The sequence below is a fragment of the Gadus macrocephalus genome, chromosome 13, assembly GCF_031168955.1.
Source record: "Gadus macrocephalus chromosome 13, ASM3116895v1".
Lineage (NCBI taxonomy): Eukaryota > Metazoa > Chordata > Actinopteri > Gadiformes > Gadidae > Gadus > Gadus macrocephalus.
In genome coordinates this window covers 13,655,711-13,681,137 of record NC_082394.1, presented here as the reverse complement: position 1 = coordinate 13,681,137, position 25,427 = coordinate 13,655,711, and the positions used below count along the sequence as shown (strand labels likewise).

General features: G+C 43.9%; 4 protein-coding genes across 8 annotated transcripts; 2 read left to right on the top strand and 2 right to left on the bottom strand.

Moving 5' to 3' along the window:
• The first annotated feature begins 1,438 nt into the window (after positions 1 to 1,438).
• On the top strand, positions 1,439 to 4,801 carry LOC132471109 (cell division cycle-associated protein 7-like). The gene is made up of 9 exons (XM_060070134.1): positions 1,439 to 1,597; positions 1,718 to 1,840; positions 2,025 to 2,384; positions 2,640 to 2,738; positions 2,963 to 3,115; positions 3,383 to 3,523; positions 3,899 to 4,048; positions 4,243 to 4,379; positions 4,655 to 4,801. The coding sequence occupies exons 1-9, from the start codon at positions 1,586 to 1,588 to the stop codon at positions 4,698 to 4,700; spliced, it is 1,221 nt and encodes a 406-aa protein (XP_059926117.1). The 5' UTR covers positions 1,439 to 1,585; the 3' UTR covers positions 4,701 to 4,801.
• Positions 4,802 to 4,843: 42 nt separating this feature from the next.
• Positions 4,844 to 12,321, bottom strand: sp1 (sp1 transcription factor). 2 transcript variants are annotated; one of them, XM_060070131.1, is made up of 6 exons: positions 11,811 to 12,321; positions 11,198 to 11,271; positions 8,992 to 10,267; positions 8,139 to 8,277; positions 6,767 to 6,960; positions 4,844 to 6,617 (listed from the first exon to the last, which is right to left on the bottom strand). In XM_060070131.1, the coding sequence occupies exons 1-6, from the start codon at positions 11,815 to 11,817 to the stop codon at positions 6,313 to 6,315; spliced, it is 1,995 nt and encodes a 664-aa protein (XP_059926114.1). In that variant the 5' UTR covers positions 11,818 to 12,321; the 3' UTR covers positions 4,844 to 6,312. The 2 variants fall into 2 exon arrangements, with proteins under 2 accessions (XP_059926114.1, XP_059926115.1); XM_060070132.1 differs by having other exon boundaries at positions 11,694 to 11,831.
• Positions 12,322 to 12,444: 123 nt separating this feature from the next.
• On the top strand, positions 12,445 to 20,078 carry tespa1 (thymocyte expressed, positive selection associated 1). 3 transcript variants are annotated; one of them, XM_060070129.1, is made up of 12 exons: positions 12,445 to 12,797; positions 13,501 to 13,706; positions 14,029 to 14,071; positions 14,379 to 14,419; positions 14,681 to 14,731; positions 15,565 to 15,604; positions 15,889 to 15,942; positions 16,174 to 16,263; positions 16,517 to 16,725; positions 17,650 to 18,914; positions 19,018 to 19,093; positions 19,501 to 20,078. In XM_060070129.1, exons 2-12 carry the CDS (start codon positions 13,544 to 13,546, stop codon positions 19,605 to 19,607), a joined length of 2,139 nt encoding a protein of 712 aa, XP_059926112.1. In that variant the 5' UTR covers positions 12,445 to 12,797; positions 13,501 to 13,543; the 3' UTR covers positions 19,608 to 20,078. The 3 variants fall into 3 exon arrangements, with proteins under 3 accessions (XP_059926112.1, XP_059926113.1, XP_059926111.1); XM_060070130.1 differs by lacking the exon at positions 12,445 to 12,797 and adding an exon at positions 12,811 to 13,340 and having other exon boundaries at positions 13,504 to 13,706; XM_060070128.1 differs by lacking the exon at positions 12,445 to 12,797 and adding an exon at positions 12,811 to 13,340.
• On the bottom strand, positions 19,634 to 24,384 carry tarbp2 (TAR (HIV) RNA binding protein 2). 2 transcript variants are annotated; one of them, XM_060070136.1, is made up of 7 exons: positions 24,121 to 24,384; positions 23,401 to 23,715; positions 23,128 to 23,197; positions 22,825 to 22,942; positions 22,387 to 22,514; positions 21,886 to 22,081; positions 19,634 to 21,454 (listed from the first exon to the last, which is right to left on the bottom strand). In XM_060070136.1, the coding sequence occupies exons 1-7, from the start codon at positions 24,171 to 24,173 to the stop codon at positions 21,297 to 21,299; spliced, it is 1,038 nt and encodes a 345-aa protein (XP_059926119.1). In that variant the 5' UTR covers positions 24,174 to 24,384; the 3' UTR covers positions 19,634 to 21,296. The 2 variants fall into 2 exon arrangements, with proteins under 2 accessions (XP_059926119.1, XP_059926118.1); XM_060070135.1 differs by having other exon boundaries at positions 22,387 to 22,532; positions 24,121 to 24,361.
• Positions 24,385 to 25,427: the final 1,043 nt, after the last annotated feature.

Sequence of the window (25,427 nt, the reverse complement as noted above, 5' to 3'; positions counted from 1 at the left end):
CGCGTATCACAATAAGTCAATATCTTGATTAATTGACGATACAATACCATTCAAAGACAATAAATTATAATATTGAATTATTGGCCAGTCCTACCTCCAAGTGCTGCTTTTGTTGCACCTGCCCTCTTTGCACCCACACTTGATGACCAGCTCATGCCATCTGCCATCATCTCGGTTAGGCTTACAGAAGGATTTCTGACAATTTTCATCCAAAGGACAAGCTGCAAATTAATTCACACTGGACTGGTTACATTTTTAAAACAATATTATATTAACGTTGATCGTATGGTCCAATATCCAAAGGGTAACAACAACAATAACATAGTTTTTCTTTCAACTATATAATACTGTTTACGGATGTTTAACATGAAATGAATGCAGGCTATCAAGGTTATAGAGGGACTGTTCAGACATGCTATGATATTTTTGTTTTGACGGTAACTCACCCTCAAGCATCACCTCTGCCTGGTTGCCGACGAGCCGAAAATAACTCGCACAACATTTGGTGGATGAGCAGCGATGCACTAATTCAGTCACATTGCCAGCATGCATAGATATTATGTTTCGAGTGATATACTTGCGATTATGGTAAGCACAATGCCCAGATATACACAGGAATAGGCATTCTAAAGTAGAAAGAAAGAGGCATATCATAGATTTAGAAATAATAGGGAAATAACCACACAATGTAAAAACAAACAGGAACCCCTAAATTCTAACTCAGATTTTACCCTGAATGAATATACTTCACAACAACGCAGTACAAGACAGAAAAATCCAATCAAATCATCCAATCATCCAATCAAATTACACCTAACAAAGAGATTAGCAATACATAATAATAAATAAGCCTTTTGACTTACCCACAACTGCAATAAGCAGCCACTGTGGCTGCCTCATGGTCACCTATACACCAAGCTGTACGAACAGGCACATTCATTTATCAGTCATGGGAACGAGAAGGGAGTTCCTTGAATTCCCACCGTTACTCCCACTATCACACAGCTGCACATGGCTCTATCTGTTGCCACATACCTGGCAACTAATGATCATACAGTTGGAATGGCCTGTCCTAGTCCAAAACCAAAACACACACACACACACACACACACACACACACACACACACACACACACACACACACACACACACACACACACACACACACACACACACACACACACACACACACACACACACGCACACACACACACACACACACACACACACACACACAATTTATGATGTTTGTATAATTCTTCAAAATCAACAATTTAACGTTGATTCTTAATACAACATTGTTCATTTTAAATGTTCCAACATTTTGTAGAAATTACAAATAATGAAAAGATCAGCAAAGTCTGCTCTTGTTTATGTGACCTAGTTTGTCTAGGCAGGGATGAACCAGGCGGGCGGGGTTGTTTATTAACAATGAAAGTCACGTCCGCCTGTGCGTAGTCAGTAAACAAAACATGCACACCCAATTCTGATTTTTGCTAATCGTAACCACTACCTGCAGAAAGGCGGTACTTTTAAATCAGGACTTCGGCAATCCTGCGGATATAACACGGAATTGAAGATTACGATGGACAAAACGGTAATGTTTGCCAAATCTACCTGTCTCAAAATAAATCCGGCTGGAGCAAATGCAATTAATTGATAGAAATAAACGTGGAATTCAATGGGCTGCTCGTATAACGTATTTCACTAATTTTAGGAAGATCTTTCGACAATACCCTCCCTCCCAAAAGAGCTCGCAGATATATTTGCAGAGGAGTCTGAAAATGATCAAACATTTCATGGGTTTTCTGAAAATGAACCAGGCTACCGGTACAAACAGGTAAACCACGTGGGAGACGCCTACTTCGATATATTTAACATGTCTTCATATTCTATTCAGTTGAATCAATTCCAACACTTACTAAAACAAAACACATTTCTAGGAAAGAAGCAATGGCTTTAGGTTAACGTGAGTTGCATCAAAAATTGTAATGTTTTGTAAAACCTACCTCTGTGGCCACCAGAATGCAGGCTTTGATGATGGGTTGGAGGCCATTCCTCATCAATCCCTCAACAAGAACAACATTACCTCTGAACGGTTTGGTGGTGCTCAGCCATTCACTCTGAGGGTGTCCCTCCGCCTGCATTCCCACACATCTCACTCGAATCAAGAGGATGGCAAGGTGAGCAAGGACGAAGAGACAGAAGAACTAGTTGTTAAGAAGAAAATGGCTAATCCAAGGAAGAAGAGGCGTGTGAAGAATGAAGAGGAAGAGCAGGCCATGGCCCCTTTATCTGTTAAATGTGGTTCAGATTCAGAGGGTGACGAAAAGGAAACCTTCCTATCCAAGAGGGCCCGGACCATCAAGGACAACAAAGCGATGGTACACACACACACACACACACACACACACACACACACACACACACACACACACACACACACACACACACACACACACACACACATTGTAGAAAAAAACATTTGCATACAGCATTTTGTTTTGCATAATGCATTTTAGGAAAACGGACATGAAAAGACTTTCAGAACTGAAGACATCCCTGTATTTTGTGTTGTGTTCATGGTCACTCTAAAATCATTCTCTATGCTGAGCTTGTCGTGTTTTCTTCTTTTACAGTTGGCTCAGCTGATGGCAGATCTGCAGAAGATGCCCGGAGGCGCGGGGATTCTGACAGCACACACACCAAACGCCAAAAAAGCCAAAGAGAAAGGAGCTGTGCGTGCAAACACATTAAGAACCAACACGGACCTACAACGTGCCCCGATTTATGATAAAGTGAACACGGATATTCTGCCCAAAAACCACAACAACACTTTCAGCAGTATGACACTCCCCCAGAGACCCTCCCTCCCTCTCACGAATGTCATTGTCGTTTCCTCCACTCTGTTCCTTGTTCGATAGACCAGGTTGATGCTGATCTTGTTAATTTGTTCTTACAGAAGACACCTCGGTCCGGTAACGCCGTCGGGGAGTCACGGAGGAACCCAGAGAGAGCCACCCGGAGGCAGACCCGCTCCATGGGGGTCTGTGAGGACCCCTCGGGCCCCCGGGACCCCAAGCTGGAGCCCAGCCTGGAGGACGAGCTGCTGGAAGTCAGCAACACTTATCTCAACTTTACCTTTTTTATCGTACACTTGGCTCTCAATGTTAGGGTTCGGGTTAGGATTGATATAATACTACTACTACTACTACTACTAATAATAATATCAGAAAACCATCCAAATATATTATATTCACTCTTCTGTGGGATGGGTTGGTGCAGCCACTACTGATGTCTTCGCATCCACATACATTTTATTCTGCCATTGCATTATTCACCTCTTCATAAACAAGTGTTTGTTTGTTGTGCCCGTCCATAGGTACGCCACGCCCCGCGCCGCCGCATGACGCGGCCCAGCCAGACCAGACCCCACGTGGTGCGGCCGGTGGAGGACATCACTGAGGGGGAACTCCAGCTGGTGGCGGACCAAATGACGGAGAAGGTCTACGACAGAGTCAATGTAAAAATGTTTAAAAAAAAAAACGAATTTCATGAAATGAACAACTCAACAATTGGAGCTAAATAATGGTCACTTCATGAGGATTAAGAAACCTAATCCCATGTAGTCACTTGTGTATAGCTCTAGTTGTGGAGTAGAATTTGATGTTCTTTGAGATCATGACCCATACCTCTGGGATTCAACTATGTAATTCACTCAAGGAAATGTTATGTCTTCCAGATCCTATCTGTACTCTGTCCATCTTATTTTGTCACATGATCCTAGAGCACTTAATAAATAATAAATAAATAATAAATTGTTTCGTTATCAGCTTTCAAGACCGGGTTTTGACACGCAACTGTTAGAGGATAACTGACAATAAAGGTGCTTTTCCAGGGCACTACCTGTCACCAGTGTCGGCAGAAGACCATTGACACAAAGACATGTTGCCGCAATGAGGCGTGTCGCGGGATTCACGGGCAGTTCTGTGGGCCATGTCTGAAAAACCGATATGGAGAAGAAGTCAAAAAGGCTCTGCTTGATCCGGTGATATGCAAACATTATGATTGCACTTGTTTTTACACTTTTCTCCATACTTTCTTTTGACGATAATGGATGTCATTTTAGTGGTTTGTGTGCTGTAAAAAAAATGTGGGATGCAGCCACAATGTAGACCTAAGCAATTAACAGTCATGTTGTGCGTTGAACTTGAACAATGTCCTAATGTCTGTATCCTGTAGGAGTGGCATTGTCCAATGTGTCGGGGCATCTGCAACTGCAGCTTCTGCCGGCAGAGGGAGGGCCGCTGTCCCACAGGCATCCTCTTCCCCCTGGCGCAGGACCGAGGCTTCTCCGATGTCCACTCCTACCTCAGCAGGTGGGTGTTTGGCCTTACAGACCCTGTTCATGGAAACACCGCTTGGTAGTTCTACATGACCTTACTTGTATTGCAATTTATCTAAATTCACTTATTTTATTCAGATTCCACATAGGACTGTCTTCCAGAGTCCAGAGTTAAAGCCTTTAAACTTCAGGGGCTTGGGGTTAGGAAGTGATCATGTATGCAACACGGGTGCTTAACGTTAAGCTAGTGTAGGGAATAAAACCATTTGCTCAAAGATCTTTTTTTATTTAACTTTTCCTCCTACCTAGCCTCACTGACAAACTGAAGAATGGGGAGGAAGATGACGATTTGTGATTTGGTTTTAATTACAAAAGGATAACTAGCCTTTTAATTATATTGTTCTCGTTTAAATTGAATGTGATTGTTTAATTTGTAATAAACTTGTTTTAATTAAACTTCTTGGTCTTTTTATGTGGTGAATTTGACAGGTGACAATGTGACTTAAGTCATAATTTTAATCCAGCGGTTGGCATTTGTAGAAGTATACACAATATAAAAACCCTCCCCCATTAAAACAAAACATGATGCATAAGGGCACTTTTCCATCAACTTAGTAAAAAGAGTTTGAGGTTACAAATTATAATTACATTTGACAAAGTATTCAATTAAACATTGAGTAAAATCACCCTAGACCCCTGAATCAAATTTGACAAGAAAATGTGCATCCGCCTAATGCTGAGCTTTCCAGTTCCGAGTCTGCATTTATAAGAGCCAACATTGTTTCAAACCCTCACAAACCAAGGAAACAACATAATTAATTCCTCTCGTGGACAAATAAGATGAACCTTTGGTTTGAGCTTAGTTACACCATCTGGATGACATTGGACACAAATCCTCAAATTGAGATTAAACTAAACAACTTTTCAGGGGAAGGAGGAGGGGGGTGGGGTATGACTTGTCATACCTTCAGCCTAGTCCAGAACCAAGGTGATAACGACGCTTCAGAACAAACTGAATGTACTTGGAAGATATATACTTTATAGAATAAAGAACATGTTCGCATAATAGAAGGCCTAGGAGTTCCAAAACAAAATCTAGAATTGTAATGCAACAGTAACATAAGATTGTATGGTAGGCTCATAAAGAATCTCTTGCAACTAAATGTGATCCTCTCCAAGTCAAGAGGCCTTTATATTATTTGAAAATACAATACACAAAAAATGGTTGCAATTGCCATGGACATATCAAAGAATGATGGCTTTAAGTGTACCACAGGGTCTCAAGGATTTCAGTATTCCTAAATGCTCACACAAATCCTCAATTCATTGATCATCATCCAATGTGTTGTACAGGTTGTAATTTTTAAGCATGACTCTAGGCAATTGGCGAACCCTGACAACCAAATATTGCTTAAATTATGGCTCCAACAAGTCATTCCCTAGGTAGATTATTTTACACAAGCTGTGGGTCGGTCACCGACTAGAAAACACCTGAGATCAATGGGTCGCTGAAAAGGCCTCAAAGTCTAAACATGTTAAGCCTGACATAGAACCATAGTGTTACCTTTTCGCAAACAAGGCTGTAAAGGCTGGTCGCATGATACCTTCTGAATACATCAAATGTGTATGTTTTATTGCAATCTCTAAAGAAGTGAATTTGGCTGTTGCATGGGCTTTGTAGTGCCATTTCCCTTTATGACAACGATAGTTTGACTTTAAAAGAGAACAATGTCATTAAAGCCAACAATGACGAACCCCTCCACTCTACTCACCCAGACCTGATAAATGCCATAGATACTTAAAATAGTGACCGTCCGCTCTTCCCGCCTTAGCGCCAAGAGAAACAGGGTCCATTTTGCGGTGTGGATTCACAACCCCGTCCTCTTTCGCCCTGAAGCCCCTCCGATGTGAGCCTCAAGTCAGATCCTCTCTGGAGCCCCAACCAACGTCTCCTCTTCCCGCTCCTCTCAGAAGCTGGTGCCGTTCATCTGGTGAAGGTCCACCTGCAGCACGCTGACGCCGCTGCTGGCCAAACGCGCTATGCTCTCGGCCGACAGGGTTTCCATGGTGACGAGGGTGTGCTGCTCGTTGCCCGACACCGCGTCGGCACCGGCCTCTGAGCCGGCTGCCGGCGAACCGCCGTCGACCGAGACCGCGGTGCCAGTGGCTGCCGACGCCGCCTTCTTGTTGATGTGGGTCTTGATGTGCTTGGAGAGGTGATCGCTGCGCATAAAGCGCTTCGGACACTCTGTGCAAAGGAACTTCTTCTCACCTGCATGGCAAAACAAACGCACTTGTTAGCACCGCGATAGTCCAAGCCGTCAGAACTAGAAACACCATTGCTACCTTTTGACCCCAGACAAATACAAGCCAGAACTTAAAAGGTTTCCCCTACAATGCCGTCGTGGTGTAAAAGCTGACCTGTGTGCGTTCTCTTGTGGCGCTGGAGCTCGTCGGAGCGTGTGAAGCGCTTGCCACAGAAGGACCAGCCGCAAATGAACGGCCGCTCCCCCGTGTGCCAGCGCAGGTGGGCTCTGAGGTGGGACGTCTTGCCGTAGATCTTGTTGCAGCCCGGGATGTGGCAGATGTGCTGTTTCTTCTTGGTGGGGTCGTTGCTGTGGAGTGGACAAGAAAGGGCGTCACTCGGTGACCGCGCCACATTGGGAGGAGGAACGATTAGCCAACCTGTAGTAGCTAGAAAAACTCAAATCAAAACTGGAGTTTGACGCTGCTTTGTACATCAAGTAATTACTCAGGGCTGCCGCTCTGTGGTTGAAGTGCTTCACAAGTAAAAGACAAAAAAATACAAATAAAAGAATTAACGGCGCAGCGTTGTTGATCAGGCCGACTAATCCTGGAAGCAATTTGAAAACGAATATTTCAGTTTACCCCCTGCTAGACTGGTGCTGCAAACATCACATAGCCTTCCCGCCCAATCAATGAGAGCTGCTACACTGACAAGTAGCAAAATGCTCAAATAGGCTTGAGGTAATCTATTTCCATACACGTTGACGTGTCGTTCTGTGAATAAACTGTCTTCGAAGGAAGAACCCATGTTGGTGTGTCAATTAATTAAATAATGCATTGATTACTACAATGTAGTTGCACATTGCAGGGGGAAACATGCCCTTTTAAAATCTGTTAATAAATATCTTCACCCGTCGTCATATTTTGCACTCTTACAACCTGCCAACAATGGCATGCTAGTCCGCCTTCACTGCATTATGATTTCACCATAGGGATCATGTGGCGCCCCCATACCAAATACAATGAAATAAGTAGTTATGTAGGCCCCTCTTATAACTTCTACCCTGTGTCCCTCCACAGACTATGAACCTCTTGTTTACTTTGCATCTTCTCGTAAGTTTCAATTTGCAATCACGGATAAGGTAGAGAAACACAGCGAGTTGTACGACCCCAGACATTGTTTATACAAGGGCAATTTAAAGAAATGAAACATATGGAGGACAATTGGTGCGGTCATTTGAGCCTCAGGTGAGTTCGGTTGGAAGTTTAAATGACTAATCATGTACTGTATGCACGATCCACTTGCGTTTGTTCGACACAACAAGGACAAACCCTATAGAGCTGAGCACTCCTAGCTACTTATTCTATATTGGCCTATATGCTCCTGGCGTGACGCTGAAACGCTCCGGCGGAGCGGGTCCTAAGTAAACGCCATGCAACACTTTCATGCATAGCTCCTGGGTTAGATCGAACCATTGTATCATCTTTCATAAAAGAGGCCAGCGATGGCGTCAAACTAAGATGACAGGTAAGGCAGGTCACGTACCGGCCCTCCCCGTCTTTGCAGAAAGGACAGGTGCACGCCTCCCTGCGGTTGCGTCTTCCTTGAGGGGTTGGGCTGACGTCTTCCTCGTCCATGGCGGTGCTGTCGTCCAGACTCTCTCCCCCCGTCTGCGCATTATCGCCTGTATCCATGGAGACATAACCAGAACAATTCAATGGGGGGAAAAAGGTCTTCAGAACATTATGGTTGAAACTTTTTTTTATTGATTTCATGTATTTTCAATAGTTGCATTGGACATTTGCACGTAGTGAAAGTAAAATACTTTGTGGCCAATGTTAGCCACAAGATTTCATGATCAGGACGAAAGAAAAAAGGATGCGTAGAACTAGTCATGGTGAAGTCATATGATAACAGCTGAATACTATTAATGTTCAATCAGATGAGGCATATATGGTTCATTAGAAGTAAACTGGAGTAAGAAGTTGGCAGACAGCGGGCAAATGGGCAGGGCCAGATTTATGAACTAATTACTGGAGAGCGCTTCGGACCTGATAAGAACTACTGTACGATGGGCGTGAACCAGTTACACCCCTTAGGGCACAGAGATAGCTGTAGCTAAAAAATACTGCAATGGAAAATAATACCTACTCAATAACCTGCTCTCGTAGTCCAACTGTCACGTTCAGATCAAACCGTCAAATGTGGATACCAACACAACAGGCCAAACTGGTTAAACCAGTCATGCCACTGACATACAATGAAGATATCAAATGTGGCCATTCAGCATTATGGGCCAAGATGGACTGGGCTCAACCAGTACAATATAATTTGAGTTTGTTTTGCCATCTAGGAAAACTAGCCATGGCTCAAGACCCGGCCCAGTGGACACACTGACCTGATGGGTTGGCGATGGTGATGGGAAGTCCCTGCAGCTGGTGCATCTGCAGCCCTGAGCTGCCGAGCGTGTTGAGGTTGATGGTCTGCAGGCCGGGGATCTGCACCGTGTTGACCGTGGCTCCCTGGGACTGCACCGGGGCCAGCGTGATCTGCCCCCCCATCGGGCTCTGCAGCTGGATGGTCTGCCAGCTCACCTGGCCGTTGGCGCCCACGGTGCGCAGGAAGATGGGGCCCGTGTTGGGCATGATCTGCACATTCTGAAGACCGTCCTGAGTGGCGAACACCTGTCCCCCGACGGCGCTGGCTTGGATGGTCTGGAGCGAATTCCCGCCCTGGATGAGCTGCTGGGGCTGGATGAGGATCTGCTGAGGCTGTTGCTGTCCGTCTCTGTTGTCCGGCTGGACACCCATCGACGCCGCATTGTGCTGAAACGACGACACCACTCCGTTGCTGTTCTGTACCTGGGCCATGCCATAGGAATTGGCGGTCTGCGTGGTCACGGTGGTCGTGCCCGAGAGGTATCCTGTGCCGCCGTTGGTGGACACGGCTTGGTGTTGCTGCAGCAGCTGATTAATGCCTGCATCCCCGCCGCCATCCGCACCACCTGCTCCGGTGCTGACGGGCAGCAGAGTGATATTTCCATTGAGGGACATGGGCATGTTAGCCAACTGGAACTGAGGCTGGTTTTGCAATAGGCCCCCACCTAAGCCTAGGTTTTGGATGGGGATGGCGCCCTGTAGGAGACCGGGCATGGTGAGGATGTTGCCTCCTCCGCCGGCTCTGTTGGTGGTCGTTATGATCTGCTGGCCATTAGCAGTCGACACAAGCTGGAACTGCTGCCCTCCTCCCAAATTGGGATCCTGCTGGGCCTGGGCAAACTGCAACTGCTGGCCATCCACAGTCTGGAACTGGGGGATGACCTGGTACTGGATGTTGGGCATGACGCTGGACAGAGTGGTGAGCACCTGCTGGCCCTGCATCGTCGGCGCCTGGGCCACCACATACTGCTGCTGTCCCTGGACCCCCACCGTGGGCGTCGAGATCACCTGCCTGTTCTTTAGTGAGTTGGCTAAGGAGTCGGTGGAAACGGTGGAGCCGCTGGAGGACGCCTGGAGGCTGACGGGGATGACCTGCCAGCCGTTGGACGTCATGACCCCGTGGCCCAAGTCCAGCTGCTGGTTGGACTGTTGATCTGAAGGAGAATCGCCCTCCCCAGGGGTGTCCATCCTACTGCAGGTGGCAGCCAACAGAGCAAGAGAAGATGGCTGGGAGTCCTTGGAAAGAAACCATGAGAAAATAGGAAACAATTATTACAGACAAAAAAAAATTTACAATAAAATACAAAAAAATACAAAAAAATATCTCAATAAGAATGGCCTATGACCAGGGTAAATCTTGTCAGCTGTTCCTGTAAATAGTTATGGGATCCATTTAAATTATAAAAATGTATGGGGACTTGCCATGTTAATGGACTCATAAATTGTACTACAATAAAACTAAACCGGCATTCAATAATGTCACTAAAATGGAGCACAGCCTTTTCCTTATGCAATCCCTAATTCTAAAGATATGCGAGGAATACCTGATTAACATTCAATTACATTTTTTAATTATTACATTTTTACAAATGATAGTTGATACAACACTATGCACATAATCCTTCAACAATGTCAAGCGATTCTCATTTAAGCAGCCAGCAACACAGGTTGTGGGGACAGAATGAGAGGGTGTGTGTGTGGCAGCAGAGGGGGAGAATGGGTGGGACCACATTTTTTCGAGAGCAGCGGCGGGACTCTGCATCCCCTCCCCCATCCCACCCATCTCCCTCCCACACTTTATTTTACCCTATAAACTGACTCACTCCGCTAAGGCCACCCCCTCCAAGGACAGCCAAATGGGCAGAGCAAAACGCACATGAAGAGCGGGGCCTGACGGGAACACCCAGTGTGGGCGAATTTACCTGCCTTTTCCACACCCCGGTGACATGTGCTCCTCGAAATCAACAACACACACTCAAATTGTACCGTTTCTATAAAACCAAACCGATTAACGTATAACCATGCCAATACCAACACGCCCGACTAATCAGTCTAACTAAATCGACCATAAACTGGCCATCGAAGAAGCCGAAAGGGAATCATTGAGACCAACGATACACAGCAAAGGCTCCGCTATATAACAACTAAGGTGGACCGTGTACATACTTGTAGAGTTGTGTTTCTCTTTTGGTTGAAGTCTCCCCCGCTCTCCATAGCGGCCATTTCATCTGGCTGCGGGTCTACGGAAGAAGAGTTGATGAGAGGATTGCTCTTGCATACGAAATACGTGCCATCCAGACGATTTAGGCTATGTTTGAATTGAACCTTCACTTAAAAAAGACACCGTAGTGGTCAAGGGTCAGTAGCTCCAGAACGGCAGGGATAAGTCAGAATAGTGTACGAGGGAAGACCTGGTTTGATACGCAGATAGCTGGTTAGCTCATCTCATATGGAGATACATTTACCAAAACTGTTTAAATGGAGCTATCGCAGCAGCTACTGCTAACATAAGCCAGGTGTGTCCGACTGCAAATGAAACTCATTAAGCATCAAAAGTTGCTAAATCTCACAGTTAGCTACTAGCTAGTTGGCTAAAAATTGTTAGCCAAAGTAAGTGGGTGACTACTTGTAAACTAGTTTAAATGGTGGCTTTAAAACTTACAATTTCATATTGAATGCCCCTCGGGAGGAGTTAAACGATATACGACTTCTTCAATCCTAATAGTTTACTTATAGCTCCTCTCACTGCTACAGACTACTGTTTAAAAAGTTAACTTACTGTTCATATTTTCAAGACGGGAGGAGTTTCTCCAGCTCCTTTTTAGGTTGACAACTTTTCACAACTTCACACAAACTTGATAGGCTTCCCGGTGAAGAAGAAACAGGGGAGCGCTTGATTTGTGAATACTGTGGCCCTTCTTTACGACACAACAAAAACAACAACAACCACAACGATGTAGTAATAATAATAACCAATTGATAATTACCATATCTTATTTGTAAATCCACATTAGGCAGTTTAGCCACCGACATGTTTCTTGTAAATAGCATACGTTTGTAGCAGATCACCTACAATAGTTATCATTTTTATAGTCCAGCTCAAATATATCCTACTTTAATTCGTTTTGCAGCTCACTAATTCGGATGTGACACTTATCAATGCATTGACTGAGCATCAATCCGAATAAGCGACACAAATACACTTTGAACAGCTCATTTCTGCCGCCTGATATAATGTTGCGTGTTTTCTGATTGTGTAAATGCGTCAAAAGAAGCGCACACGTTTGAACGGCCTTCAAGATTGACTGTTGGTTCAATCCAATGGGAATTGTTATTGTCGTGAACGCCTTGTGTCAACCAATGGAATTCAAACACGGGCGGAGAATTGGGTTGGGCGTATTCAATGGTAGGTTGTGCCTCATTTCTGATTGACGTTGACAAGAATACCTGTTTTCCAATTCCATGGCGCCATAATTAATTACAACACGTTAGTAATACAGCATTCATAATCATTCTACTTTCGCTCTACTTGTGTCCCAAATCCACGGTCAGAAAACATTAGACGATGCTGTATACATCACACATCATTGGAAATTCAGGGGCGGGAAGAAAAGCAAAGCAAAGTCCAAGCGTTGCCTTCCTGGTCACTCCCTTGAAGCTTTTAGTGGGTTGGAAGAGGGAGAGGGGGAGTAATCAGGGTGGGGATGAAGCCACTGACTGTAACCATATGGCTTTTACCGCGCTGGGAGGAGAAAATCGTTCACGGGTGGGAGGATTTCTTATGCAGTGGGCTGTCTGTCTCAGCCCAGATGTAAACAGGATTCCCCTCAGTGGGAGGTGTCCTTAAACCGGCAAAAATAAATAACATTAAATATACACGCATACGTGTTACACATACTCACGCACCATAAATGTGCAGGCCTGGTTTACCGAATGGCTATTTTTGTAGCATATTCGTTCGATTCATTTTTTGTTAACTTACAAATGTGCATAGCATGAAGATGTTCCTCCCACGTATTTAGTTAATATTAGACAAACAGTTAGACTAAAGTTGACTACTCAGTTCTTGACCACAATTTAGTAGCGACAATTTAACCAGACATGCACGTGTCATTTAAACTGGATATCATCGGAAGAATACATTGCAGAACAGTGGTGGTGAGATCTATGTTGTTGGAACAGGAAACGACAAACTGCAGTTTCAAAGTGAAACGACCAGAAACAACCAGAGGTAATGTTGGCTAGTCTCATAGGCAGATCTATAGGTGTGGTAATGTGTAGACACGGTCAGCGGCAACAATCCAGAAAGGTAAGTCAAGTTTTGAATAACAGCTCTGGTACCAGAAGAGGGCATTTTAATGATTAATGTTGTTACAATTATTACAATTAAGTAGGACTAAGGGTTTTCTGTGAATTAAACCCCTTTAATGATAAGTATTTTCCTTCTATTAATATTGTAATCTTTCTAGTAGTAACAGGCACACAGCAGGAGATTGTTTGTGAACCAGGCAGATGGATAGCCCCTCTTCTAAAGTCAGGCATCAAACCTGGATCCAGAGCAGCAAAGATTCGTGGCACAACCAGAACGTCCAGGACCTACCTGGACCACAGTGTGACCCATCCTCCAACCTCCACTCATCCACAGCCACATCATTTAATAGCATCATCTCAGATGGTCGGTTTGCTACGCATCTAAGCTAAAGCATTTTTAGATTATAGAATGCTGCATATACCATTGTAAATCGTATAGATTATTTAAGGGAATAGAGTAAAAACGTTGATTGCAGAGTTCAACAACCTATGGATTTTTTTTCCTGAGGAGGAATAAGTTAATTTATTGTGTTCTTTATTTTCTTCATTAAGCTCAGTGCAGACTTAACATTCATGGTAATTAAAGATGGAGCATTTAAAGGGCTTCTTAAATGTAGCATTTATTATATGTGTCAATTGTATATGGCCATTGCTCACTAAGCCCTCACATGCATGATTTTGCACAGGATGCAGCGATGGAAAGATAGAGAGCTGGCTTCTTGGTTGTGGGTGAGTGTGTGACATTGCTATTGATTAAAGAACTGTCTTACAGAGAAACTAGGACCAGCTTTCAGTAGAAAAAAAACCTTAATAGATGAATGGAAATACTGACAAGATCAAGTATATTCCAGAAAGTATAACCTGTATAGCCCATGATAACATTCAACAATATCTATCTTTGGAATAATAAATAAATTCTGCCTGTGTTACATAACTGAACTTTTAGTGAGTGTGGTTACATAAGAAGAAGAGTTGAGAGGAATAGCATATATACTCTGAATGTTTGAGATTGATATCGTTATGCTATCTCTCACAGGATGGGGACAGGATCAGAGAACGCTGGTGGCCTAAATGCTGGTATGTTGAAAGTACACATTTGTCAGAGCAGTACAGTCAGGCTTTGTGATTAACTAAACAAAGTATTGGTAAACATATATATATATATATATATATATATATATATATACAACCATGTAGATATTAACAAGTGCAAAATGTCAATTAAACAATATAATATGTGAAAATAAACCCTGGAATGAATAACATGTATGTTTTGTAAAGATTTGGAAGTGCTTTAGCCTGCATTACTCTTAAAATAAATACTTAACTTTTCTTCAGAGCATACATGGAAAACTAGCTGTGATGATGACCTAAGCCTTGGTGCTGATGGTGAGTGCTTACATCTAAGTTCCCCTCCACACGCACGCACACACGCACGCACGCACACACACACACACACACACTTTATACAAGGTATAAAATTTGGTAAATCATGAAAATCACTCACTCACACACCATAATTATCTTACAGGGCATTGTATACAAAAATTAATGACCTTTATTTATTATCTTTGCTTATGCTATGAATGTGTTGTTTTGCGTGCTTGATTCCATGCATCATGTTTATTTAGAACAACTGATAAACATACACTCAAATGATCTTATTGTCATGCAACTCAAATTGCCCAAATTAAATGTTCCATCTCCATTTGTCTACATCCTATACGTAGGCCAACATTCTGGCAGATAAAAAGACCATATTTACATGTACAGGATGTTGGGTGAGGTTCTGCATTCAGGGAAATTCTTTTTTTTTTGAATTGAGAGATATTGTGTTAGATTCTGCATTGCCACATGAGGCTGTTAAGGGAACAGGAAGTACGTTTATTCTTCCGCTGTTCAAATTCGACTTTTTTTCTTTCATGTTATAATTGGTCCTTTGTCAAGTTATGTCACATTAGTGAAGAAGTTGAGCTTAATAAAATGTTTGTAAATCGAATTCATGCAAACTGTTTACACTTATCCAAGCCTAGTGATGTACATGCAATAAGATGCATGTACAATAACAATAAGATGCAACTATCCCATAAAGATAATCAGAAAAGCCTGTAACACGAGTAATAGATATTGTAGCATGCAATATATAAACTGTGCTTATGTGTATGATGTAGTTGAGGTCTTACTAAGGTAAACCCAATGAGATTTGTTCTACTCTGTTATAGCATCTGCAATCAATCATGGAGACAGTAAATCACTAGTAGGGTGAGTTGCATTATTTTTTCTATTTTAATTTACAAGAGGTTGACAATTCCAGCTTTAGAAAATGAACATCATTCACAATTTAGTGCATGCAGTAAGCTTGCTTGATTTACTAGTGGTCTGTTTGAACACATCGAGACAAAAATTAGAGTATGAGGAATTTGTTGGCCAAATGTAGGTTGATTGTATAAAAAGAAGCGTCAACTTTAAACACATTGATCTCATTGAACTGCTATCCTTTTTGTAATGTTTTTTTGTTTCCATCTCTGTTGTGGATTGAACTGAAGCCTCTCACTGTTGCCACCTCCGGGCAACACATCGAACAGCAGTCCCAGCACTAGGTCAGTGTCTGGACAACCTGTCCTTATGTTATGTATATAAACTATAGTTTAAATTTCAAAAGTCTGTAAGGATTGTTGTATCTGTGGACTGTGGGTACACCAATGAACAGATTAAGAGTTCCACTACTGATGTGAAAATATTTTTCAAAACCCTATACATGAAGTTACGTGCTGTGTGTGCGGTATCCATTAAAAGCTCTTCATCATCATTGGTTTGTTTGCTATTGGCAGCAATCCACGGCAGAAGCCACCTTCTCTGAACCTCGGAAACAGTATGGCTTCCAGCTGTCCGTCCTTCTCGAGCATTAAAACCGTCTCAAGGTGAGGCCGTAACCAGATGGAGGGGGGCTAAGGGGGGCTAGCACCAAAAGCCCAGACGGTCTGCTTCCATTTTACTGTCTTTTCCTCCGTGTCATAACCTTTCTTATTGTGGGGTGTGTGTGTGTGTGTGTGTGTGTGTGTGTGTGTGTGTGTGTGTGTGTGTGTGTGTGTGTGTGTGTGTGTGTGTGTGTGTGTGTGTGTGTGTGTGTGTGTGTGTGTGTGTGTGTGTGTGTGTGTGTGTGTGTCCCACCAGTGTGTCAGAGGTCTTGCAGTCTTGCTCGGAGGACGCGGAGGAGACGCTCTTCCAGCTGGGCTTCGGCCACGACATGCCGCAGCCCCCCGCACGGGTACCCCCCAGGTTCTTCACCTTCCACTCCCAGCTCCAGGGCATCAACTTCCGCCTCTTCCTCCAGTCCCAGCTGCAGAGGATACAAGAGGAGGACCCCAACCTCTCCATCGCCAGTAAGACCACCGCTGTAAACTGTGCTGTGAAACTATGCTGCTGAAACTGCATCAAAGGAAGTTTTGAAGTGGATACACTATGGCATTCTATAATACTGTATGGATTGTTTTATCAAATACATTCTTGGGAGAAAGGGTTAACGCAACCAACTTCTGCAGGATCAAACTTGCAACCAAAGTATATTAAAGGGGCCCTATTTTACCAACGGGTTTGAGGGTGATAAGCCTTTACAGGCAGTTAAAAAAGAGGTCCTCTCTTGGGACTGGGTGAGATCACAAGTGGGAGTGTCCCCCTAGATGACTGATGTACAGATCTGTCCACCAATCTATCCTTGGACAGTAGTTACTAGTCGTCTGGCTCGATGCGGCTGGGGTTTGCATCTCCAACCAAGCCGGGATTCTCGCTTGATGGTGTCACTTTAACTGATGACACCATTGTCTTGAGTTTTTGACACATCAACATACACTTTTATTGCCGGTTTAGTTTTTTTATTATGTCTATTTTATGAGGAAGACAGTTTGACCTTTGACCTTGATTTATTTCATGTTATTCCTGTTTACACATTAGAGAATGTTTCACACATATTTCCAGAGGGAAACCGTATGTTCTTGATATTAGGAAAAAACACGTTGAATATCAATATAAGCAATCTAATGGTGAAATATTTTCGTATTGATTCTATATACTCATTTGGCTTTGCCGTTATTAATGTGTTAATGGACCTTCCAAATCGAAAGGAAGACATCCAGCACTTCTCAGCAGTCAGAATGCAACCCAGTGGGAGCTCCTGAATTGGCGGATTCGTGATCATAGTTTACCTGTTGAGCTCCCACTGGGTTGCATCGTCATGAATACTGATGCATCCACTATTCCCCATGCATGTCGGCAGCTTTCACATAATTAGCCATTTTTCTTTGCTGCAGGCCGTTTCAGACAAGTGGAAGCCCTCACGGCCACGGCGAACGCGTTCTACTCGCTCTTCTCCCACGTGTCCCGCACGCCTCTGACCAAGCTGGCCCCCCTGGAGCCCAACCTCGCCCTGTCCCCCGTGGAGAAGCTGGACCGCTTCCGCAGCGCCGTCAGCAGTGTCCGTAGCGAGCCGCGCTCCCCGGTGGAGAGGCTGAAGGACACCGTCTCCAAGATGTGCCTGTACACCGGCGGCGCCCGGCGGGCCTCCGACGGCGCCTGCTCCCCTCTGGCCTCGCCCAGGAGGAGGCGCCGCCCCGGGCTGCCCGAGGTGGTGGACATCGTCTTGGAGAACGCCAAGATCAGAGCTCCCAAGAAACTGGATTTCTTGGAGCCGTCTCTGGATGTCCATCCACACATGGACAAAGAGGAGGAGGAGGAGGAAGAAGAAGAGGAGCCTGTGCAGCAGATCACTGGGACTGACGTACCGAAGCAGAAGATAGGCAACACGGGGTGTCACAAAGGAGTGGGGACCGGCGAGCCATTAGATATGGTCGAGTCCGATCGGACTGGAGTGGAGTCATCAGACCTTGACAAGAGCAGGTCGGTGAACTCAGTCAGCATGTGGCCCGAATCAGGGGAAACTGCTTCTCGAAGAAAGTGGCAGCGTATTTGCAAAGAGGCGGATCTCAACCGTGATGCGACGGAACGATCGCTTGGTGACGCAGCTGCAAATTCCCCCCGGGGAATCAGGGTCAGCCACGACATCATATTCCCAGCGATAGTTGAGAACTCACAACACCACGCCCTCGTCTGCTGTTCACCGAAAGACTACGGCGACGTCAACCATTTACCTCAAGTCTTTTCGGGGAGGAAGACCAGTCCTGTGAGGACATGTTTAGGGCCGTACCGATCCAATAAGACCTGTGAACCATCACCAAGCAGAAGCAGAGGATGGTCTATGAACTACTCCGATGCTGAGAAGGTCTGTCGATTGGATTCGGCCGATCCCCGTTTAAATAAATATGCCAGTCGAGGAGGCCTGACGTTAAGACATCAACTGGTGCCCGGCAGCATTCACCCATCGTGTTGCAACACGGTCACAGGCTGGGAAGAGGACCATGTCATATCCTTAGCGGCACAAGGCCTCGATCCCAGTTCAAATTGTCCCAAGGAGGCTCTCCGCAGAGGGACAGGGCAGCCACTCAGTCCATTGAAACATCCGAAACTGAAGCACATCTCAAATAAATTAAACCAGGCGAACTCTTTTGAAATCGAGGAGGTACGGTTTTTTTCATGTTAATAATAGGGCTCCACTGCCTTAGATTCACCATTCATTAATTCATCACAGTTCTTATCTACTTGTCACTTTTTTTCTCCATCAGGTGAGCAGCGCTGGAGAAGAGGATTTTGGACAGTCCGAAAGTACACAAATAACTATAACAAAAAGTCAGTGCAAAGGTAGGTCATTGCAAAAAGTGTTGGAAACAGTAGCAGCAGCTCAGAGGCAGAATCCTAGCATTCATGTGCCACAGCATAATGACTAAGAGATAACCCCTTATCAATTATTGATGAGAACAGACCAAGAGCAGACCAACCGCAAAGTGTTGAAGAACATTCAGTATGTCACTGAACTACCAGACAAACAGTTCATTCACAACAGAATGTATTGCATCGCATGTAGGATTTTCCGCTGTGATTGCGATCCATTTCACAAATTTAATATCCACACGCATTAAATCCATGGGTGATAATTATATATTGGGCGTATACGCTTAAAAGGTCATAGAGTGCAGAATCATAGGATGCATGCAGGGAGTGTGTTTTCAGGGGTTGACTGTGGATGTGCTGGATGTGTCACGGTGCAGCGGCGATGTTGGAGCGTGGAGACAGCATGCAGTCAGACAGCAGCGGCTTCGCCGAGGAGGAGGTCCGCTGCTCTTCAGAGAGGGGTGGGAGCCGACAGGGCTGCTAAACAGACTGGACCCTTGGATGGCATCATTGGTTTAAGATTCACTATTTATTTGAATAAAATGTAAAAAGTATTATAACTAAACAAATTACAGCATGTTTCAATTATTTCATCCTCAATTAAACCCAGTGCTTTTATGTGACGAAAAATAAAATGTCATTTTGACATTTTGGCTATATTGCTACATTTTGCAATATGGTACAGAATGTTTCAAGGGAAACAGAATTTAGCTCACATAATTGAGTCAACACTCTGAAATTAGAAAAACAAAAACAGGAATTATTTTTACATTGTCAAAGACTGCACGGTAGTTGTGCCAATGTGTCTGCTAACATTTAGAGGTAGATTCAGGAACACTTGGTTGCGAGATGCTGTGCAAAAGGCAGTGATTCACTAAGGTGCACCGCCTGTACTGTTTGCCCATGAAGTAAAACATTTGCATCAGAAAAGGTGTTAATCTACACACATTGAGGTCTGCTGTTAAAAAGAAGAAGAATAGAATTCATGACCAAAAGGAAATGCAGTACATTTTGTAAATGTAGCTCCATCACAATAGGGACTTTCTAAAAAGGTTTACAGCAAGTGCATACATGGTCATAGACATACGTAGGTCCTTGACAGAATGGATTTGTTCATGCCACATTGGTATTTAGGAGACAAATTAGGAAAGTCCACATACTCCATACTAACTAATGGCCAAATTGTTCTTAATGGAGGTAAGAAGAAATAGCCCTTTTTTAGATTGTATGCAGAGATTTGAAAGGATTCCAATAGATAGATGGCTACCATTAAATGCTAAAACTTAAACAATTCCAGATTCAATTGGGAAGTTTTTCAGGAGTATGAAATGCAATATTAGTAACCTTCAGTGTAGATGCAATCATACATCCTGAAATCCTTTAAACAAAAGGTTTTAAATGTACACTATACTGCGCAAGGAGCCAGCAATACCTACTTTTATCTAAAAACGGTTTTGAATGTAAAAACAATCCAACATTGAGGTAACAAGGAAAATGTGTATCTATGCAAGCCTAACCGCTGCTTTAAGTTAGTGTCAAATAAATAGATCAAATACAAATTTTAACTAAACCGTTTAAAGAGGAGACACTTAAAGGAAAAAGGTATATTAAGAATTCTTAATTTGACATCTTTAAAATCAAAGGGGAACAGTAGATGACTAAAAATGGATGAATTTAAAATAACGGACTACTTGAAAAAGTCTTAGCAGCTTGAAAAGTCTCTTAGCAACATGGCTGGTGATTTGGATGTCATCCGACTATAGAAGTGGAGATAAGGAAGGAAGCACAATTTTTACAAGAGTTCATTATTTTCAAATCTATGACCCCTGCTCCTTTCTGAATGGCAGACAACTGTTGATTGAACATATTAGAATACGCGTTTTCACATGGGGATGGGATATTTTTGGAGACATCTGTGCAACAGTGTCAACATTTCGTACAGCCATAGGTCCATTGGCTAAAAATGTTAAGATATCGATTGGACAGACTCCGATGGGGGAATTTGGCGAATTGAGTTCCATCTCTAATAACTGAAGTTCAAAAGTTCAAAAGAGGCAATATCCGCATGGTGAAGTGCTTTCATTGGGGGGATTTCAACATGGCTCTGTTGCTGTTGACTATAAGTTTCAGAATATAATAGAAAGAAAGAAGAAAGCACAAGGTGGTGGTCGTATCACTTTCCTCCGGCCATTATCTTGAGGTACTGCAGTGCATTGTGGGCGGCGTTGGCCCGCGCAGCGTCCGTGTTGGGAGCGAAACCATGGCACACCGTGATTGGTTGGGTGGACAGTTCCACCAGACATTGGCAGAAGCCGCTCCGACTGCGCTCCTCTGAAAGAACAAGACGAACACATGACAAAATTGACCGAGATCAGCACTAGCATCAGCTTTAACCAATTCATGTTTGGTACGCGGCTGCTGGGCTGCATGCACACTTCCAGTGTTGTAGTTAATATACCATTATTAATAAAGTACATCTTATTTCATAAATTATATTATTTTTAATATTAGGTACTCATCTTTAAACAGCATACACTTCCTTGATTATCATTGATCTTACTTCTCAAAATTAATATATATTCAAGTTTGGAGGTAAACATTAATAAAAAAACATTATGTTCAGCTAATGCCGAAAGGGAAACTATTCAGAAACTTACTGGGTCCACCACACTGTTTCTATTTTAAAATAAGACCAATATACTGTTGAGTGGAACAATGAGCTATAACGCCCGCCACGGCCCCTGCGCCGACAGCATCCTCACCTAGATCCAGGTAGCTGACGTCGAAGCGCTGCTCCAGCGACAGGTCCGTCAGCAGGGAGCAGGAGGTGCAGTCGGGGGCCGTGCCCAGGGGGTGGCTCCGCAGCTGGAGCATCTTCTCCCCCGCAGAGTTCCGCAGCGAGTCCCACGTGCAGCCCAGGCCTTTGCACTTCCCCGACTCCGCCCGGCTGCCCATGTTCTGCGGATTGAGACGAGGAAATGCTCACTTCGTGAAATACTGAGGTTTTTCTTCAAATGCAGTCAAGGCCAATTATAGCAATGTACAATAATGGCAAAACAAAACACAATGTCAGAAAAAGCTAATAAACGTAACACGAAAACAAAAGTATACCCAACAATGCCATTACATTTTCAGCATGCTCTTCCATTCCCGACATGCCAAATTGAATCTCAAAATCGTATTTGTACGACTGTTTGAATGGAGCGTTCATAAGAGGGATCATATGTGTTGTTACTGGGGGGTCGGGGTCTCCGGTCGCTCACCATGGTGAAGGTGTCGTCCTCAGGATCCGCCTCGTTGGGGGTCCTCAGGTCCACCGGCACGTCGTGGATGCGGGCCAGCATCTTGGCCGCCGCGTTCCTCTTGGCCAGCTTCTTGGACGTGCCGCTTCCTGCCGAGGGACAGGAGCCTTAGGTCACACAGCCACACCAGAGGATTGTATTGTATGCTGTCCTGCGTTGGGCTGAGCCAAGTTTATCCTCTCATGGTTCACTGAGAGAACAGACGATCGATGGACAGCAGTTATGACTGTTTATTCAAATCTCTGCATTTGTTAACAAATGTTCAATATCTGATCACAGGGCATTTCAACTAACGCTGTTGTTTCACTACCGCACAAAAGGCACCGCTTAAAATATGCCTAGGCATACATTAACATACGCTGTACTGTATTCACGTTCACTCATAGAAGTCATTCTTACCTATTTCTACAAATCGTTCCACTCGGCACGTCATGGTGAACTCTTTGCGGTGTGCTGGGCCGGACTCCTGGGTGACGGTGTACTCTGGAAGGCGCCAGCCTTTCTGCACCACCAGCTCCTTGGGGGAGCATTTGTACGTGTGGAAATATTTGTACTCACAAATGCATACGTATGCACGGGCACATGATAGCACACAGAGATAGAAAGCTCCATGTACAATTAAATGTTGCTTTCATGAGAAAGATCTATAATCTATAGTGTTCACATTTATACTAATGAGTTGGATTTGTGATCATAGTTTACCTGCAGAGCTCCCACAGGGTTGCATTCTGACTGCTGTGAAGTGCTGGATGTCTTCATTTCGATTTGGGTGCTGCAAAAGAGGTCCAGTTAACATATTTCATATCGGCAAAGCCAAATCAGTATGTAGAAACACTATGCTCACTTGGACTTTAACATAATGATATTGCTTCCAATAATGGCGTAAAAGTCTGGAACATATACAGTATACACTGCAGTGCACAATACACACTTCCTCAAACCGAAAGAGGGAGGAACTTTAGATGCTCTGCTAACCTGTCTTCTTCAACAGCTTCCTCAACACTTATAAACCCCTCTTCTCCGACGCTAACTCCAATGAGACCTCCCAGGCCTCCTTTTAGCATCTTCAGGGCAGCCTCAGCTGCTTTGTGTTTGGCCGCTTTCTTGCTGGGGCCCTGGCCGGTGCAGCTGATCTCACCAACGGAGACTCGGAAGGTGAAGTTGGGCTGGTGGGCCTGTCCCTCCGCCTTCAGCAGGTCGTACACTGGGGTTTTGCCTATCCGCGTTCCATACTCCTGCAGCAGACTGATCGGCGTCTTTCCGGGATTCACAGCCAGCATTTGCTCAATACTAGAGGGAATTAAACAGCCTTCAATGGCATGCATTACTTTGAACCATTGAAGTAGCACGTAGCCTCAAGCCTGCACCGATGTGCTATGCACTGCAATACAACTTCCTTTCATTAAATGAATGTTGTTTACTGAATGTTCGATGCATACATTATGTCATATTAATATAGTAGTATTTTAACACACGTGTGCTAATCAGCTAAAATACATCATGAGTTTTTGATGATATCGTATTAACCAAGATAGCGTTACATAGAAGATTGTATCGTCCGTTCGCAGTGATCAAAAGCCATGTGGCAAGTGCAATTACAAATTAATAGCTCATGCACATCTGCTATGATTAGCTGTTATATTATGCTAGGACATTAGCTCAGGCACAGTAGCTAGCAGTGCGTTAACTTCTTACCTGGAGCACCCAGAGTTTTTCGTGCAGCTGTCCGGTGCTGACTCGTCGTTCATTACCTATTTTACAAAGATAGAGCCGAACGGTTTCGGATGGCAGAACCCCCCCACCAGAAGAGACACTTGCTTTCATTAGATGGGATTTTCTGATTAAGAGCCGAGGGAGCGACATGAGAGGAAACGAGACCCTCCTCCGGCAGGCAGACCCAAATTGCAGTTGTTTTATAAAATCTGACGTCCACAGAGCTGTCGTGATCCCGGCTTCTCATTGGTCCGTCCGAAAATGGAGCCACCTGTTTTATCATCGGGAGCCTACCGGCTCGCTGGCAGGCGGGTGGGGTTCGCCGAAAACGAACAAACACTATTGTGTATGTGTGTGTGTGTGTGTGTGTGTATGTGTATGTGTATGTGTATGTGTATGTGTATGTGTATGTGTATGTGTGTGTGTGTGTGTGTGTGTGTGTGTGTGTGTGTGTGTGTGTGTGTGTGTGTGTGTGTGTGTGTGTGTGTGTGTGTGTGTGTGTATGCATGTATGCATGTATGCATGCATGCATGTATGTATGCATGCATGCATGCATGCATGCATGTATGTATGTATGTATGTATGTATGTATGTATGTATGTATGTAAATTGTATAAATATTACGATTTCACGGATACATATCTGAAGTCTAGGAATGATTTAATGACCCATTATTTTCATATATTAAGCCTACTGTGCTAGGTTGTAATCGGTGCCGCTTTTACACAAAGCAGGCATACATTTTAGGAAGCAGCTTAGAGTTTAATATCAGTTTAGAAAAATGCAGAACATTAGATCATTTTTAAAATATTTAGTATTGTTGCTCCCTATTTGCAATGGCTAGATTATTCCTCAAGGGGGGGACAGACATTCAACTATACGCTGTAAAATCAGTGAAGGTCCTAGGTCTTCAGTCTTCATTTCCACCAGGGCCTCAGGGATGCCCAGCTGTAATTGGTAATTTCTCCATTCATTCTATATGTCATAATATTTTAGCGATAACTGTAAATTATATATAAATGTAAATATAACCTTATACATTTATTTGCGTAAATTAGATAATATATAATGTTGCTATTGTTGCTTTTGTTTTTAACAACTAATCGAGCCAAGTTCATCAAAGATATTGAGATCTTTATTTCATGAGAAAATCTAGGACCTTTTCCCGCTTGCGAAAGCTGAACTGTTTGACCCCATAACATTGTACCCATTGTAGCCCATTGTAGCCCATTGTAGCCCATTGTAGCCCATTGTACCCATTGTAGCCCATTGTAGCCCATTGTAGCCCA

Coding starts and splice junctions, on each gene's coding strand:
- LOC132471109 (XM_060070134.1), top strand. Junction 2,739..2,962: donor AAGCCAAAGAGAAAGGAGCT/GTGCGTGCAAAC, acceptor TTGTTCTTACAG/AAGACACCTCGGTCCGGTAA. Junction 3,116..3,382: donor TGGAGGACGAGCTGCTGGAA/GTCAGCAACACT, acceptor GCCCGTCCATAG/GTACGCCACGCCCCGCGCCG.
- sp1 (XM_060070131.1), bottom strand. Junction 8,278..8,991: donor CACCATCGCCAACCCATCAG/GTCAGTGTGTCC, acceptor CCATGGATACAG/GCGATAATGCGCAGACGGGG. Junction 6,618..6,766: donor CCACAAGAGAACGCACACAG/GTCAGCTTTTAC, acceptor TTTGCCATGCAG/GTGAGAAGAAGTTCCTTTGC.
- tespa1 (XM_060070129.1), top strand. CDS start 13,544: ATGGATAGCCCCTCTTCTAAAGTCAGGCATCAAACCTGGATCCAGAGC. Junction 14,072..14,378: donor AGCTGGCTTCTTGGTTGTGG/GTGAGTGTGTGA, acceptor TATCTCTCACAG/GATGGGGACAGGATCAGAGA. Junction 15,943..16,173: donor AACAGCAGTCCCAGCACTAG/GTCAGTGTCTGG, acceptor TGCTATTGGCAG/CAATCCACGGCAGAAGCCAC.
- tarbp2 (XM_060070135.1), bottom strand. CDS start 24,173: ATGAACGACGAGTCAGCACCGGACAGCTGCACGAAAAACTCTGGGTGC. Junction 22,533..22,824: donor GGAACGATTTGTAGAAATAG/GTAAGAATGACT, acceptor GTGTGACCTAAG/GCTCCTGTCCCTCGGCAGGA. Junction 22,082..22,386: donor AGGACGACACCTTCACCATG/GTGAGCGACCGG, acceptor CTCAATCCGCAG/AACATGGGCAGCCGGGCGGA.